At 56.4% G+C, this 17,520-nt stretch overlaps 2 protein-coding genes across 3 annotated transcripts; both read right to left on the reverse strand.

Annotated features, from left to right (window-relative positions):
* Positions 1–538: 538 nt before the first annotated feature.
* Smim24 (small integral membrane protein 24) lies at positions 539–2,970 on the reverse strand. Its single transcript, XM_038314478.2, has 4 exons — positions 2,769–2,970; positions 2,173–2,284; positions 1,909–1,971; positions 539–1,185 (listed from the first exon to the last, which is right to left on the reverse strand). Exons 1-4 carry the CDS (start codon positions 2,833–2,835, stop codon positions 1,056–1,058), a joined length of 372 nt encoding a protein of 123 aa, XP_038170406.1. The 5' UTR covers positions 2,836–2,970; the 3' UTR covers positions 539–1,055.
* A 4,863-nt stretch (positions 2,971–7,833) lies between these two features.
* Positions 7,834–11,437, reverse strand: Dohh (deoxyhypusine hydroxylase). Of its 2 annotated transcripts, none has more exons than XM_038337497.1 (5): positions 11,252–11,437; positions 10,007–10,299; positions 9,625–9,701; positions 8,780–9,020; positions 7,834–8,607 (listed from the first exon to the last, which is right to left on the reverse strand). In XM_038337497.1, exons 2-5 carry the CDS (start codon positions 10,278–10,280, stop codon positions 8,237–8,239), a joined length of 963 nt encoding a protein of 320 aa, XP_038193425.1. In that variant the 5' UTR covers positions 10,281–10,299; positions 11,252–11,437; the 3' UTR covers positions 7,834–8,236. The 2 variants fall into 2 exon arrangements, with proteins under 2 accessions (XP_038193425.1, XP_038193429.1); XM_038337501.1 differs by having other exon boundaries at positions 11,247–11,437.
* Positions 11,438–17,520: the final 6,083 nt, after the last annotated feature.

The following is a 17,520-nucleotide window of genomic DNA, read 5'->3' on the forward strand; positions in this document are numbered from 1 at the left end:
GCACTGGACTGTGCTCACAAGTCCAGGCCCACTATGTAGCCTCTCCCCTCCCCCCTGCACCTCCCACTACGGGACCTGCTCACCCAAATGCAGGCTTCTAATTTCCCACGTGTCCAGCTCCACCACAGCACTGGACTCTTCCACCAGCCCGAGGAACTGCGGTGGCTCAGGCCTGTCTATTGACTTCCTGCAGAATTTGAGGCCAACCTGGGCTACATGAGGCCTTGTCTCAAAGAACCCAATCCCTTTACCTAAAGCGAAGAGCTGGGGTCCCCTGTGACCTCCTAGTTCTGTGAGAGGCTACAGGGAAAGTGTCCCAGGACTCTGCCTCCTGGTCACTGCCAAACAAGGGACTTCAGAGAGGTTGAGGCACCTTCCCAGGGCCACACAGCATAGCAGAGGAGTCCAGGTGAATCTGAAAGCTTCACAGAACCTACTAGGTGCCTCCGCTGACGGTCCACCTAGGCCCAGCTCCTTGGTGGCCTGGGACCCTGCTCTGGGCTCTGGCCTCCTAAGCCTATACAAAGGGACCAGCAAGAACAGTAGGGTCTTTATTAAGTGACGGGACTGGAAGGAAGTATCCCCTGAAAACAGCCTCCCCTGATCACATGAAACAAAAGCCCCCTCAGAAAACTGTCCTCAGCAAGAACCAGATGACCACAGGAGAACGGTCTAGAGAAGAGAGACCCTGGCTGAGAAAGTGTGGGCCACAAGGCATCCCTTCCAAACACAAATTCCATTAGAGGGCTCAAGGCCTTCCAGGAGCTGCTCAGGGGCTCAGGCCATCAGAAGAGAGGAAGGGTACAGTCGGGCGATGCTTGCCTAGAGTGGTGGCATAGCTGTGGCAGAGGATGGCTGAGGGCTGGAGAGCAGAGGCGAGGGAGAGGGCACAGGCTGACGGTGAAGGTGTGCATGGGGGTGGGCGACGGATGGACACATGGCTGGCAGAGCTGGCTTCCTTGTTTGAAGACAGTTTTGAGATCCAGGCGATACTAGTCTGGATTCTCGTGGCGGCTGCGACTGTGGTATAGGGCTCCTGCAGGCTGCAGGAGGCTTCACAAGGCTGTTTTCTTGCTTCCCTCATCATCTGAGGATTCCTCCTCCAGCTCCAAGCCCTTATTGCTATGACCATTCTTCTTGTCCACCTGCTTTTTCTGCTTCTTCTGCTTCTTCTTGTTTATATTACTGTGGGGTTCAGGGACCACAATGAGAGCCTGTCACTGCTCATGGGATCAAAGGGTCAGACACAGTCTCGGGGGCTGCAGTGACCTCAGGGTACCCCATCAGGAAAGGAAACATGAACTCTGTGGAGAGAGACGGGTGATGGACAGATGCGTGGATGGACGGATGGATGGATGGATGGGTGGGTGGATGGGTGGGTGGATGGGTGGATGGATGGATGGATGGATGGATGGATGGATGGGTGGATGGATGGACGGATGGACAGATGCATGGATGGATGGACGGATCGATGGATGGAACGACAGATGGACAGATGGACAGATGCATGGATGGACAGATGCATGGATGGACAGATACATGGATGGATGGATGGGTGGTTTGGTGCATGAGTTGATGTTTTGTTGGAAAGGTGTGTGTTTGGGTAAATATTGGAGTGATGGAAATTGTGCATAAGAAATTGTGTTGTACAGTGGGCAGGCAGCCATGTGTTTGGCACTGGTCTGGGCACAGGGCACCTGTAAACCTCTCACCCCTCTCTTCCCCAGAAATCACTCAGTATAACAGGGCTCATCTGCCTGTTCCAGCTTTTTGCCCTGCTCCTCTTCCTCCCCTGCATCCAGAGCTTGCATTAGGGATTCCTGTACAGGAGCCGACTTGCTTGGCACTATTCCCGCCCTAGCTGACCTCCCAGTACTATCTGGCTGAGTGTGGTCACCCACAGGGTACCTTGCCTCCGTGTACTGGTTCTCAGTGGACTCCATTCGGACTCTCACTTCTTCATCATCTGGTCTGCACACATAAAAAGACAGGTTTATGTGAAAGCTGTAGGGTACGCTTTGCCTCCGCATACCCTCCTGAAGTCATGAACTCCATAAACCAGGAGGGATGAACTGAGGGTGGGAAGCAAGGCAACCTCCAGGCTGACCTGGGAGGGACCAAGAGGGTTCGGAGGCCACCGGAGGCGCTGGGTGGGCAGAGTTCAGTTCTCACCTGGGTTTAGAGCACCAGACACGGTTGACCAGCATGAGGACGAAGACTATGAACAGGAAGCCTACAACGGCGGCCAGGCCCACCAACCAGGGTTTCAGGCGGCGCTCCGTGGCTGTGGAGAGGGGAAGGGGTCAGCAAGAGAAAGGCGGGGCCCTTGGAGAGGGGCCTGTGGAGAGGAGGGGCCTGTGGGAATGGGAAGGGGCAGGGCTTAGAAAAGTCAGGATGAGGTGGGACTCAGGAAGAATGGGCACCAACAGCTCTCAGGAGCCTCGGAGGCGGGGCTAGTGAGGAAGGCGGGGCCCCGCAGGGAAAAAGGAGGGCTTCGGGAGGGTGGGGCTCTTAGAGAAACGACTCGGGCGCCCTCATAGCCGCCCTGAGGGGCTCGGAGGACCAGCTTGCAAAGTGCCATGGCCTCAGCTTGGGGCTCTCAGAGACGAGATAAGGGTACTAGATAGAGCATGGGCCCTGGGGAGCACCCTTCACACCTTCTCTTCTTCCTATGCCCTCTCTGTGCCTCGGTTTCTCCTAGGGGAGAACCCAGCCCCAACCCTAGTTCCGGATCACGTCCCAGGGTGTGCACAGCACCCCAATCCTACCCTGCTGGGCCTCGGCGGGTGTCAGGAGCAGTACGGCCAGGAAGAGTAGCCTGCCCAGGGTGTCCATGGCCAGAGTGAGGACAGGTCAGCGTCCAACGGCGGGTGTGAACGGCCAGAGGCCAGGGTGGGGTTAAGACAGGGCGGGTGAGGGCGGGGGAAGAAGGGGGCGGAGAACCTTCCACCTGTGCCTGCCCGGCTGGGCCTCAGGCCCCCCAGGCCCTGGAGGGCAGAGTCTGAGGCTGGTTTAATATTAACCTGGACTGTCCCTTCTCCCCCACCCCCCGCACCTCCCATCCTGCCCTGGAGACAGCAGCCCTGCGCCAGCCACGTGTGACTGGTCCCCAGCATCCCCTGACAGAGGTCAGGCCGCATCAACACGCTCTCCCACGCCCTCACAAGTGCATACAGCCGGGTGTGGCAGTCAGCCTTGCTGCTGGAGCAGCAGGATCGATCGCTAGCTCGGTCAGAACCAGGCGTCTAGGTCGATGTACCCGTGCTCCTCTCCTGCCCTCAACCTTGGGCCTCGAGCTGATCAGATAGTGAGCCCCACCTGGGCAAAGGATCACCCCACCCAGGAGCGGCACAGGGGCAGCCACAGCCTGGGCACGTGAAAAAACGATTCTAAAGAAACAGAGCTCGGGTGCCATAGGTCTGTCATCCCATACACGGGAAGCCCGTGGCAGGAGGATGGCTAGCTCCAGGCCTAGCCTGGGCTCCCGAACAGAAACTGTGCTGGGGCTGCCTGCGCTCACAGAACAAAACGTTCTCCCAGAATGCACTAGGCCCTGGGTTCCATCCCCAGCGCCCCAGAAGCCAGGAGAGGTGGCATAGGCCTTCCAGCCCACCACTCAGAGGTGGAGCCATGGGATCAGGACTTCAAGGGTCATCCTCAGCTACATACCATCTGTGAGGGTTATCCTCAGCTACATACCAAGTGTGAGGGTCATCCTCAGCTACATACCATCTGTGAGGGTCATCTTCAGCTACATACCAAGTGTTAGGGTCATCCTCAGCTACATACCATCTGTGAGGGTCATCCTCAGCTACATACCATCTGTGAGGGTCATCCTCAGCTACATACCAAGTGTGAGGGTCATCCTCAGTTACATACCAAGTGTGAGGGTCATCCTCAGCTACATACCAAGTGTGAGGGTCATCCTCAGCTACATACCAAGTGTGAGGCCGGCCTCACACCATCTGGGGAAAAAATTGCTTTTTGTAACATGGTTTCTCTGTGTAGCCCAGGCTATCTGTCCTGGAACTTCCTCTGTAGACCAGGCTGGCCTCAAACTCCCGATCCACCTGCCTCTGCCTCCCAAGTGCTAGGATTAAGGATAGCTACCATCGCCAACTTGAAACATTGTTTTAGAAAACTTCTAAACCAAAAGATTTAAAACTGTTGTGAGAGCATTTATAGAGCGCTCTCTGTATACCCTGTGACAGACAGAATCAAGGATTGTTGGGATAAATACTGGGCACAGCTAGAAAAGACCTGCTTCAACCAGCCAGGTACTAAACTTCTCCTGTATGCCCGGCATGTGCTAAGAGGGCTCAGTCCAGATAGCACATCAGGAACCCAGACCGACAGGCCTGGCAGATGAGGTGGATGCGCCTGAGTGGAGAAGTCACCCCACTTGGCTCCTTTTGCTCTGTAAGCCAGGCTGGCTTAGAACTTGCCATCCTCCCCCATAATCCTCCTGAGTGCTAAGGATGACAAGCCACTAATGCTGAACTCCTCCGTGCTGTGTGGCAAGCTTCCTGAGACGTCAGCCCAGACAGTTCTACGTAACCTGCCTCAGTTTCCTGTCTGTGCCAGAGGGTGACATGGGAGTGTCTGGGACCGGACCGAGAGAGAGAGAGGGGGCGCTGTAGAGTTGGCCACAGTTTTATTTTTAAAGATTTTATTATGTATACAGTGTTCTGCCTTAAGGCCAGAAGAGGGCGCCAGATCTCATTACAGATGGCTGTGAGCCACCATGTGGTTGCTGGGAATTGAACTCAAGACCTCTGGAAGAAAAGCCAGTGCTCTTAGTCTCTGAGCCATCTCTCCAGCCCTCGACACATTTTAAAAAAAGATTTATTTATCAACAGTCAGTGGTGGCACATGCCCTTAGTCCCAACACTTGGGAGGCAGAGGCAGATCTCTGTGAGTTCGAGTCCAGCCTGGTCTACAGAGTGAGTTCCAGGACAGCCAGGACTACATAAAAAGAAACTCTATTAGTTTGTTTTTGATACAAACAAAAAAGATTTTACTTATTATGTATACAGTGTTCTGTCTGCATGCATCCCTGTGGGCCAGAAGAGGGTGCTGGATCTCATTATAGATGGCTGTGAGCCACCATGAGGTTGCTGGGAATTGAACTCAGGACCTCTGGAAGAAAAGCCAGTGCTCTTAACCTCTGAGCCATCTCTTCAGCCTTTGCCACACTTTTAATTTGTATCTAAATTCTGCCTCACTTTCTCCTCTTAGCAGACACTGCTATGCAGAAGGAGTCTATGCCAGAATTATTCATAACGAATTAAAAATATCTGGATCTGGGGCTGGCCCAGCCTGTACGAAGCCCTGGGCTCCATTCCCAGCAGCACAGAAACCAGGTGTGGTGACCTGTCATCCCCTCCCCACTTCACTGGGAGGACAAAGAGTTCAAGGTCATCCTCTGCTATATATCAAGTTCAAGGCTAGCTTTGGCTACGTGAAGCCCTATCTCAAAGGTAGGGTTTGTGTCTATAATCCCAGTACTCAAGTTGAGGCAGGGGGATTCTGAGCTTCAGGCCAGCTGACGTGGTGGGGGCTCAGGGAGCATAAGAACAGCCTCGCAGATGCTGTCCCTCCTGGTCAGTCCAGCCTCCAAAAGTCAGTTTGCACGGGCGGGTCCCGGAAAGCGATGGAGGGGCGGCGAGGAGCCCGGGCAGGGTCCTCCTCCCCGCGCCAGGTCAGGGCCAGCTGAAGGTCCAGCTCTTCCAGGTCTTCCGCGGCCAAGCTCGCCCGGAGCTCCCGTGGGCCTTCCTCCTGGTCTGGCTTAGGGCCAAAGGCCCAGTCTGCAGTGAGGAGACCAGCGAGGGCGTGGCTTGTCCCGCCCACCTCCCTTGCTCGCCCCCGCCTCGCCCCGCCCCCTCTCTGGCCCAGTTCCGCCCACTCGGACCCAGATCAGGCTCCCGCCCCTCCCCGACCAGGCTCCGCCCACTATCCCTGGCCCGGCCCCACCCACCCCGGACCCCGTCCCGCCCAACCCAGGCCCAGGTAAGGCCCCGCCCCCTTTCTGGCCCAGCTCCGCCCACCCCAGGCCCAGATTAGGCCCGCCCTCTTTCTGTTCCAGCTCCGCCCCTCCCTCCCTGGCCCGCCCCGCCTACCCCGGGTCCCGCCCCTTTCTGGCCCGTTCCCTCCCCCTCCCACACCAGGCCCACACCGGGCCTCGTTCCCACGCCATCTGCGACCCCGCCCAGGCTAGATTAGTGGAGGGTATCCTGGCTCACCGGCCAAGTCGTGAGCGAGGTCTTTGATGAGGTGGCCCACGATGGCGTAGGCCACGGCCACCACCAGGACGGCGGCCATCAGCAGGTACAGGGCGTAGCGAGGCAGGCGGATGGCGTCCAGCGGAGGCGGCCGGTACTCCTCGTACATGGCCGGGGCCGGGCTCCAGGCCCGTGCCTCGCTCGCCGATCCCGCCATGGCTGGCGACACCCTCCACCGGAGCCCGACGCAGGCGATTAGGGGGATGAGCTGCAAGGATTAGGACGGCTACTCCCATCTCTGGGTCCCCTCCCTCGACGGCTGTCATGGCTGTGACACCGATCTGCCCACGCGAGGACCGTGCAAAAGCCCGGGGCAGCCGTGGGGCAGAGGGACAGGGTCTCCCCGGGGACCCTGGGTGGCAGCGGGCAGCGCGGCCTCTCATGCGCGCCCTCTGGTGGCCACGGTGGGGAGGACAGATGTAGGGTGGGTCCCCAAGTGAGAGGAGCCCTAGGGGGTCAGCAAGTGATAGGGTTCAAATCCGAGTTCTGAGAGTCGCTGCACGCTGTGGCTGTCCCAGGCTCTGGTAGGGGCCATTTCCCTGGGACAAGGAGTTAGTGTTACTCCATGTGTCACCCTCCGGCTTCAAGGAGTGAGTCACCCTGTAAAATCCCAGAAACTGGCTGAAAGGGACACAAGGTTTTGTGGTGTGTAGATGAGCGTCATGCCTCTCCACCCCCAGTGGAAGACTGGAGGAGAGGGACCTGTGAGGGCCAGGGGTGTGCGGGGTGAGAAGGGGCCGTGTGAGGGTGGTGCTCCCTGGAGGAGGGACATCCTGTAGACTTGGTCTCCAGGAGGCCGCCCGTGGGCAGGATGGATGGAGGCTTGAGGAGTCCGGGCTGAGTGACCAATGAGGTGGAGAACTAGCTGGCAGCCTCTCTGTGATGTGAGGACCGGAGCCAGGGCCACCATCTGTGATCCTGGCATCCAGGAGACTGAGGCAGGAGGATTGCCATGAATTCCAGCTCATTTCACCCCGACTCAAAAAAAAAAAAGTTGCACACGATAGCATATGGCTGCCATCACAGCACTGGTGGAGGCAGGGAGAACAGGGGCCACCCTGGACCACACGGGATGCAGCCTAGAAAAGAACTGGAGAGCGGGCGAGGGCTCAGCGGTTACAGCACCAGCCGCTGCGACGTCTAAAAAACACACACAGGACGAGGGCTAGCCCAGGCTAAAGCGCTCATCCCACAATCGTGAGGACCACACTGCTGAAACGGGAGTATGAACGAGCACCGCCAGAGTGCCGGGGTGTCACCAGCGTCATCGCTGACCCACACATCTGTCTGGAAGTGGAACAGCCTTAGTCTCCCTTGGGGGCAAAGCCGAACCCTGAATTCTGGTGCAGGCACCCTGGCTACGACCTCTTCCTGGGAAAGGGGACAGAAGGCAGGAGAGAGGGGTCACTGGAGCAAGGCAAGCCTGCCCAGTGACACGGAATTGTGGGGCCAGGGTGGGAATACATAGCACAGGCTCTTAGCTGTACCTGTGTCACCAAAGCCAGACATACAAAAAAGGCCGTGTCACCGTCCACACACACCAGGAGCACAGTTTGTCAAAAATAACTTATTTTATTGTGCGGCATCCTGGAGTCGGCTTGTGCTCCCTGATGGCCCAGACGTGAGGCGCCCATGCACTGCCCCTAACCCCGCGAAGTAATCGCCAACACGGAGACCCCACAGCCTTCCCCGGCATCTCAAACCTGACCATTCCCTGGTATCTGGAAGCTCCCACACTGCAGTGTGCCAGTCTGGAGCAATAAAATTATAGCCAGACAGCTCCAGGAGGGAGCACTGTGCACCAGCACCGAGCGATGCAGCTGTGGAGGGTGGGAATAAAGGTGGCACAGCTGCCTGGCCCCCAAGTCTGGATAGTGGGTGTCGCTGGAAGAGTCCCACACGCAGGGCAGGCAGCCCCGGGGCACAGGCCGCAGAACCCTGCCCACTGCGGGATATCACACGACGGCAGAGTCCTGGGTAGTACTAGGCGGTGCCGTGTGCTGCTGGGTTAGGGCGGCTGGCCGCAAGCGCTCCAGCCCGTTGGCGTACTGGAAGTCCAGGCCGCGCTCGTGCTCGTACATGTCCAGTGCTACCTCGCAGCTCTCCCGCACCACGCGCTCGGCGTCGGTGACATGCTCCCGCAGAGCAGCCAGGCAGGCGGGCCTGGCGATGGCACCCAGGGCCTCTGCGCACTCATGTCGCACCATGGCGCTCTCGTTGGTCCGCGCCAGGGTGGCCACCAGCTTGCCCACGGCTGCCTCGTGCTGCAGCTGGCCCAGCACGTAGCCCACCTCATGGCGGAAGAGCGCGCTGCCGCAGCGCAGACCTGCATGTGAGCACAGGAAAACGGGTCAGGACAGAGGATGCATGGGGTGCCAGAACAGGGAACTGCATGACTAAAGGGTCAGGACCACCCAGGGCAAGAGACCAGGCAGTTTTCGAGGCCCCCCGCCAGGTCTGCATCATTACCAGGTCCCATGTCCCAGGTCCAGCCTCACCTTCAGCCAGGGCCAAAGCTGCCTCCTCGCCACCCACGTTACGTAGGGCAAACATGGCGCGGTAGCGTTCAAAGAGTGGCCGCGCCTCGTCCAGCAGGGCCTCCTGCAGCCTTCCCACGTCCTGCTCGGCCGCAGGGGGTGCTGGGTCCACAGAGAGGTAGGGTCCTACACTCCCGGCCTCCCCAGGGTGCTGCTGCAACCACTCCAAACGCCCGACAGCCAGCTGGCACGTCTCAGCCACCTGTGAGGGTGGCAGAGGTGGTGTGGGTCCCCAAGGCTGGGTGCACGGGGCCGTCTGGCACATCCCCTCTCCGAGACTCACACCAGGCAAATGGCTTTAGGCTGGACAGACCAAGGGGGCCCAAGCAGGCCCAAGCTGTATGCAGAGGCCCTGTAGCTGGACCTCGCGGGCAGAAGGCAGGGGGACAGGCTCATGCATGGGAGCCCACGAGGAAGAACAAGGCCAGAGAGCAGAAGCGAGCCCGGCGTCACAGGAGCCCTCGCACGCTGCAGTATAGCTCAGCCGTGAACACGAGGGAGGCTCTGGCACTAACACTGCATGGAGCCACCTTCAGGTCATGGTGGCCGGGGGCACAAGCATAAAAGGACACACAGCGTGGGCTCCACGACAGCAACATACAGAGTGGGGATCCAGCGTAGAAAGCTGATTCGTGGGTGAAGGGGGTGGGCAGAAGTCAAATTCTCAAGGCTGGGGACCCGGAGCTGTGGGAGGGTTTAGGGCTGACCCTGCTCCCATCTCTACAGCATCCTTTCCCAGGAGGTTGCCCTGGCAACCAGGCATGGACTCTACAGCTGGCCTCACAGGCCGGGGCCAACCTCCTCACCTCAACCACTGGGTCCGTAGAATACTGCTTGAGGAGGTCTAGAACTTCGGGGTTACCGATCGCCCCCAGAGCTTCCCCTAAGGAGACAAGTCAGCCAAGCAGGGTTTCATGGTGCCTAAGGGCAGCACATCAGCTTCCCAGCCGGCCAATCAGAATTCTTACCCCAGAGGTTGGCCGCTGCGGCTACAGCAGCCCCACCCCACCAGATGTCATTAGACTAGGAGCAACACAAGCTTTGGGCGAGGGGACAGGAATGGGCACCTCCTCCCTTCTGCTCACAGGCCCGTGTGGCCCTCATCACCCTGGGGTCCTCACTGCAACCCTTCCCGCTAAGGACGGAGTTGAGCATGCCACGGGGTCGCGCCCTCACTCACTCACTCACCCGCCTCGTGTCGCACCATGGGCTCCTGGCTCGTGTCGCGCAGCACGTCCACCAGCACTGGGATGGCACGCGAGTCCTGCATCTGGCCCAGACAGTAGGCCAGCTCGTGCTTCAGCAGGGCAGAGCTGTCCTCAAAGGCTCGGCTGATCCAGGCGATAGCGTGCGGCCCCCCGAGCCCCCGCAGCGTGAACAGGGCCCGGAAGCGGGCCTGCAGAGGCTCCTTGGGGTCCACCAGGGTCTTCCCTATCGCCTCCACTTCCTGCTCCGTCACCATGGCGACGGCCTCCGGCAACCTGCCACAGAAAAGGAAGCAGGTGAAACCCGTGCTGAGGCGCACACCTGCAGACCCAGTGCCGGGATGCTGAGGCCGGGGATCTCCCCCAAACCTCCATATCCACCACTTCCCAAGGAAGAAAATAAGAGCCCTGGCGCTGTTCGGCCATCTCCGTCACAGGAGGTGGCCTTTCGCAGAAGCCCATGGTTTCTGCTGTGCTGCTCTCGGCCTCTGGCTCGCACGGCTTCTCCCATGTCACAGGCTCCACACGATGCCAACAGGAGGAGGCACGGACGGAAGCCAGGCCCCGGGGACCTGGTCCTGGAGGATAACCTCCAGTGACCCCCATCTCCTGGAACTCAAACCCCGAACTGAGGCCAGACCCCCTTCAGGACAGCTTGGATGACAGATCTGGAAACTGGATCTCATGGCTGCCTGGCCGATCCTCCCACGGCTTTACGTGAGACTCCTCCACAGTCGCCGAAGCCCCGTGAGACACACTTCACACTTCACTCCTCCCCTCCACGCCCCCTGCGCAGCCTGACCCAGCTCACAGACACTCTCATGGGTGAATTAACACGAAAGCAGACATCCACAGGTATGAGAAGGGCGCTCTGCACAGACCCTGGCGGATGCGTCCCAAACAGGACTGACAGGCTGTGCCAAGCTGGAAGGCCCTCCTGAGCGCTGATGTCATCCAGCTGCCCCCGGGTATAATGAGGGAGGCATGGCTGTCCAGTAGGGACGCCCAGCACCTCGCTGGAGACGCTGAAGCAGGGGGATGGCCGGTCCCAGGAGATCCTGCTTCCAAAAACGGGAGCTGCGCGGGCCCGGCGGCACGAAGCCGCTGCTCACACCCCGGCACCCGGGACAGGTAGCGGGGAGGCCACCCTGGGACACGGGCGGCCCTGTGTCTGGCGGCGGAGCCCCGCCACAGTCAGTCCCCGGGAGGCACTTCCGGCGCACCTCACAGTGCTCTCAGCCACGGGGACGCGACGCTGACTCCGCACACGCAGGACGCGTGGACGCAGGTCGCGGTGACGGCGCCACGGACAAGAGGAGAGCTGGTCAGCAGCCTCGGCGAGCGCACCGTAGCCTAGGCGCCGCCATCTCGGCGCCGACGTGACCAGGCCGGGCGGAACCAGACCTCTGAGCCGGAGGAGCGACTTCCGGTCTTCCTCCGGAAGAGGATTCTCTCCACTGCCCGCTCCTAGAGAAATCAAAATGGTTTGTTCTCAATACCTACGGAGCATGCGCGAGGCTTCGGGGCGGGGCTCTACCGCTGGGGGCGTGGCCAATGGTCGGGGCCTCTAGAAAAGGTGGGCGAAAGAGGGGTTAGCAAGCAGCTCAGCGGGTGAGGGCACTTGCTGCCAAACCCGACGAGGAGAGTTCGATCTTGGGGGGGGGGAGGGGAAGCACAGGCTAGACTACACGCCTCATCATGTGATATGCGCATGAAATCGATGTTTAGAAATTTTGTTTTGTTTTGTTTTGTTTTTCGAGACAGGGATTCTCTGTAGCTTTGGAACCTGTTACGGAACTAGCTCTGTAGACCAGGCTGGCCTCGAACTCAGAGAGATCCGCATGCCTCTGCCTCCCGAGTGCTGCCGCCACCACTACCCTGGGATGTTTAGAAATTTAAATACAGGGCTAGAGAGATGTCTCAGCAGTTAGAGATTGGCTGCTCTTGCAGAGGACGGAGATTCCATTCCCAACACCACACAGTGGCTCACAACTGTCTGTAACTCTAGTTCTAGGGGATCTGACACTCTCAAACCAGTGCATATAAAATAAAATTTAAAAGATACATCATATGCGCGTTATGAGCCACAGAGAAACCCTGTCTCGAAAAACAAAAAAAAAAAAAAAAGATGCCATAATGAAGTTATTACATAGTTATGTAAATTTAATCTATGATAATGACGTTTTAAAAATAAAAGTGAACTGAAGGCAAGATTAAAATACGCTATATATTGATCAGAATGCCCTCAGCTAGGCCGTTATTATATGGGCTTGTATGATATATTAAATAAATATGGAAAATGGAAATGTGAGTACATATAATGAAGATACACAATGTATATTTATGGACGTGCCAAAAAAAGTTAAAATTAACAGTAAACTGAGAATGAATCATTTTAAAACATTTCATAGCCAGGCAGTGGTGGTGCATGCTTTTGATTCCAGCACTCAGGAGGCAGAGGCAGGCGGATCTCTGTGAGTTAGAGGCCAGCCTGGTCTACAGGATGAGTTCCAGGACAGCCAGGACTACCCAGAGAAATCCTGTCTCAAAACAAAGAAAAAATAAACAAAACAAAATAGAAAATAAGTGAAAACCACCACCACTCTTTCATTGAGATATTGAGTCATCTATCAGTCCTCTGTGGGAAGGCAGGACACTGAGCTGCACTGCTCGCTCAGTCCAGCTGCACCATCTGATTTAATTTCCTCTCAAGACTATGGTTTTTGGACCAGCCTTTGCTCTCAGCCTGGGGTTGGCCTGCTGAGCGCTGGGACCACTGAACATCACCATCTACCCCCGAGGACTCTTAAAGTTGGCTCCCAGAGTGACATGGTGTGTGTGGGGACAGAGGCAGAAAGGCCAGCCTGGTCTAACGGGTGAGCCCCAGGCTGAGTGAGAGACCCTGCGTTCAAACACGACAGAGAGCAACTGAGGAACACGCCTTGGGTTTCACGTGCGCGTTCAACACGACAGAGAGCAACTGAGGAACACGCCTTGGGTTTCACGTGCGCGTTCAAACACGACAGAGAGCAACTGAGGAACACGCCTTGGGTTTCACGTGCGCGTTCAACACGACAGAGAGCAACTGAGGAACACGTCTTGGGTTTCACGTGCGCGTTCAACACGACAGAGAGCAACTGAGGAACACGCCTTGGGTTTCACGTGCGCGTTCAACACGACAGAGAGCAACTGAGGAACACGCCTTGGGTTTCACGTGCGCGTTCAACACGACAGAGAGCAACTGAGGAACACGCCTTGGGTTTCACGTGCGCGTGCAACACGACAGAGAGCAACTGAGGAACACGCCTTGGGTTTCATGTGCGCGTGCACGGGAAAATAAACAACAAATAAGGCTGCGGATGCTCTGCCCCATCCTTGGACTGTTTGCCGCAGGACACAGCTCAACTCATGTTTACATGAAGCTTCCGGAAGGGCTGGGCGGAGGGGGCCTGCAGCGGGTCACAGGGTGGGGTGATGCCAGGTGTGATCTGGACCTCGAACAGCAGAGGGAAAGCGGCGGGCGCAGGGGTGCAGGAAGCAGATATGGCTTCAGAAGGAGGCTGGTGCTCCGGTCACAGCTTGGCACGCTGCCCAGGCTGCGCTGGGAGGAACTGATACCAGGAAAAGCTGCCCAGCGCCCAGCAGCCATGACTTCCCTTCTGCAGCTTCTCCACCCTGAGTCCAGCATCCCCGTGGCTGCAGACCCGCCTTCCTCCGGAGGCGTTTTCTGCTTCACAGCACTTGGTCAGCTTGCAGCCACTGGCTGGTGACCTCATGGTTCCTGTCTCTATAAAGAGTGGGTTTTTGCTGGGCGGTGGTGGCACAGTCTTTAATCCCAGCACTCATGAGTCAGAGGCAGGAAGATCTCTGAGTCTGAGGCCAGCATGGTCTACAGAGCTAGCGCCAGGACAGGTTCCAAACCAAAGCTACACAGAGAAACCCTGTCTCAAAACATCAACAAAAAGGAAAAAAAAAGTTTGTTTTTTGTTTTGTTTTGTTTTGTTTTGTTTTGTTTTTATTAAAGAGAGCCCATGGATCCTCCTGCCTCAGTGTCCCTCCCAGCTGTGAGATCATAAGTCTGTGTCACTGTCACTGGCTGGTTTGGTGGGATACTCTTTTATTTATCCTGTTACATTTATGAGTGGAGCACAGATGTCCCTGTGGTCAGAGGACAACCTGAGGAGCTGGCTTCTTCTACCTTGTGTGCCAAGAATCAGGCTCCCCATGCACCTTTGTTTGCTGAGTCATCTCTGGGCCCTTGACAGGAATCTGAGCTCCTGTCCTCATGCTGGCTGGGCAAACACCTTACCCAATGAGATATCTCCCACACCTCCTAATTTTTTTTCAATTTTATTTATTTTTTGACAACAGAGCCAGGTGGAGACGGGGCTGTGCCCCTCTGAACCCCAGGGAAGTTGTAAATTTACTGTCACCTGCCTTCCAGGCCTGGAGTGAGGTCCTATATGGTGCTCTGAGTGCCGCTATGTGGTGGCATTGCTTGTGCATCCCCAGGAGGTGCTGGCTTCTGTTACCACATTTGTCTCTGTCTTGTCCAGACCCGGTGACCAGGCTTTTCTGATTGGGTCCTCAGTCCAGCGAGCTGATTTAATCAATCTTAATTTAGGGGCTGGAGTAATGAATGACCCAGTGGTTAAGAACACTGATGCTCTTCTAGAGGACCCAGGGTTCGATTCCCAGCACCCACATGGTAGCTCACAACTGTCTGTAACTCCAAGATCTGACACTCACACACAGACACACATGCAGACAAAACACCAATGCACATAAAATAAAAATAAATCATTTAATCTGGGTGGTAGTGACACATGCCTTTAATCCCAGCACTTGAGAGGCAGAGGCAGACGGATCTCTGTGAGTTCAATGCCAGTCTGGTCTACAGAGTGAGTTCCAAGACAGCCAGGGCTACACAGAGAAACCCTGTCTGGAAAAACAAACAAACAAAAATTATTTAATAATAATATGAATAATAAAGTTCAGGGCTGGAGAGACAGCTCAGTGTTTAAGAGCACTGGTTGCTCCTCCAGAGGACCTGGGTTTGGTTCCCAGCATCCACATGGCAGCTTGCAACTGTCTGTGATTTCAGGATCCAACACTTCCATACAGACACGTGTACAGGCATAACACCAATGCACACAAAAATTAAAAAAATTAAAAAAAATAAGACAACAAAGGTATAGATTAGCAAACTTTAATACATCATCAAAATATTTTTCAACTATCTTGAAAAACCAAAATATGCTGGACAGTGGTGTCATGCGCCTTTAATCCCAGCACTCAGGAGGCAGAGGCAGGCAGATTTCTGTGAGTTCGAGGCCAGCCAGGTCTATAGAGTGAGTTCCAGGACAAGCTCCAAAGCTACAAAGAAACCCTTTCTTGAAAAAAAAAAAATAAGAAAGAAAAACAAAAAAGTTAAATGTATTAGATTTTCTTCTTTGTTTTGTTACTTTCTTTTAAAGAGTTCCTTATTTTGTGTGTATGTATCCACATGAATTTATGTGCAACCCATGCCAGCAGAGACTGGAAGGGGGCTTCGGTCTCCAACCGGGTCCTCTGCAGGGGCAGCCAGTGCGCTAAAACCACTGAGTTCCTCCCCCCCCTTTTTTTTGTGCAGCCCCCACCTTGAAGTCCTGATCCTCCTGCCTCCACTCCCCCAGCCCTGGGATGACAGGCATGCTCCACCGTGCATTTTAATTTTTGGTGGGTTCTCGTTCGTGTTGGCAAACACATCCACCGAGCTGTATTTCCGGTTGTAGTTATTTATTCAACATATGAGATCTCTAAATGCTCGTGTGTGAGTTAGCGCCACAGTCCTCGTCAGGGGATGAGGAGCCCATTCTCTTCTCCAGGCGCATCTGGGGACAGGTGTGGCAGCGCAGCTGGCACCTTTACCGGCTCCTTCATCACTTGCTAACTTCCCACCTGAGCCTTCCAGCCCCGGCACCCACGAATCCACTTCCCAACTCTGGACATTTCCTGTCAGGAAGCCCAAATTGTGTCGTCCTTTGTGCCTGGCCCTGCTGCTGGACACAGTGTCCTCAGGGGTCCCTCTGTTAGATAAGCTATCAGAGCTCTGTCGTTTTTTTCAGGGCCATGTGGTGTTCCAAGGCATGCGTGGAGCTTGAAGTTCCCTCCTCCGCGGGTGGACACTAGGTTGTGAATAAAGGGGGCACCCATGTCCGCGGTAGGAGGCTGTGGGTGGGTGACTGCGCCTTTGCTGGCCTGGCCCTGTGGCTTGGCTGTTCGGTGTTCTGCTGCCAGCCCCTCTCCTGTGTGGGCTGTGGATTTCACAACCTGACCAGCAAGGAGAATGACCCATCTTCCCCCAAAGCCTTGCAGCATGATTTGCCTTGTTTTGGAACAGGGGTGAGGCGCCGGAATCTGAGACTGTGACCGCACTGTGGGCTGAGCACCCCAAGGCCTTTGCGCAAAGCTTTCCCCCTTTGCCCACTGAACTCAGCCCCCCAGCTCACTCTTTGCCCTATATATATGTCTTTTCTAACTTTTCAAAAATTCTACTTATTTAGTGTGTGTCACTTAGTCAGGGGGAGGCACAGGTGTGTGTTGTCAGAAACTCACAACTTGTAGGAGTTGGGTCTCCCTTCGCCAAGCCAAGTGGGCTCCAGGTACTGAACTCAGGCCGTTTGTCTTGGTCTTGCTGGCCCCAACCTATGTTTTTTTGGTTTTTTTTTTTTTTTTTTTTTTTTTTTTTTTTTTTTGAAGCGAGACCTTCTTGAGCTTTGTTTCGAGTTGTCATCATTATAGATTCTGGGAGTACTCATTTAAGGCGCATAATAAAATTCTTTAGAGGCCGGGGTGAAGGAATCCTAGCACTTCGGAAGCTGAGGTTGGTGGAATGTTTCCAGTTCGAGTCCAGCCTGGCTAGAGAGTGAAAAATCTCGAAAGCTCAAAACAATACACAAAGTTTCGGGGTGACGCGTCCCCACTTCTTCCTCAAACAGGAGCCACGCCTTCCTCAGCGCCGAGTCATCCGCGTTGTTTTCCCCATTCCGCACCCGTCTCCAGTCTTCCTGGACCGCACTTCCGACCGCGGTTGCCCCGGGCAACGCGTGCCGCCCCGCTTCCTGTATTGATTTGAATCCTGAAGGACGTCCCAGACTCCCGAGCTGCCCCGCGCTGTAGCGCGCAGGCGTAGTTGTACGCGGTGGGCGCAGGCCCGGCACGGAGTGGGCGTGCCCAGGGGGCGTAGCTTCCAGACGCAGCGTGGTGGCGGTTCAGGGGGCGTGGCCCCGGAGGGGCGTTAGGTGCTTGAAGGGGCGCGGTTTCAGCTGAGGGAGCAGGGGATTGGAGGGGCCATGCGCGATGGGCGTGTCTATGGGCGTGACTTCTTCGGGAAGGCCCAGGTGGCGTTAGGAGGGGAGGTAGAGGGGGCGTGTCCCGGGGCGCCTGCGTGTGTGGGCGTGGCCTGGGCGCGGGGATGCGCTCGGCGGCGGGGCCGGTCGCGGGCGCGCGCGCGGC

This window comes from Arvicola amphibius, chromosome 1 (genome assembly GCF_903992535.2).
Source record: "Arvicola amphibius chromosome 1, mArvAmp1.2, whole genome shotgun sequence".
Classification (NCBI taxonomy): domain Eukaryota; kingdom Metazoa; phylum Chordata; class Mammalia; order Rodentia; family Cricetidae; genus Arvicola; species Arvicola amphibius.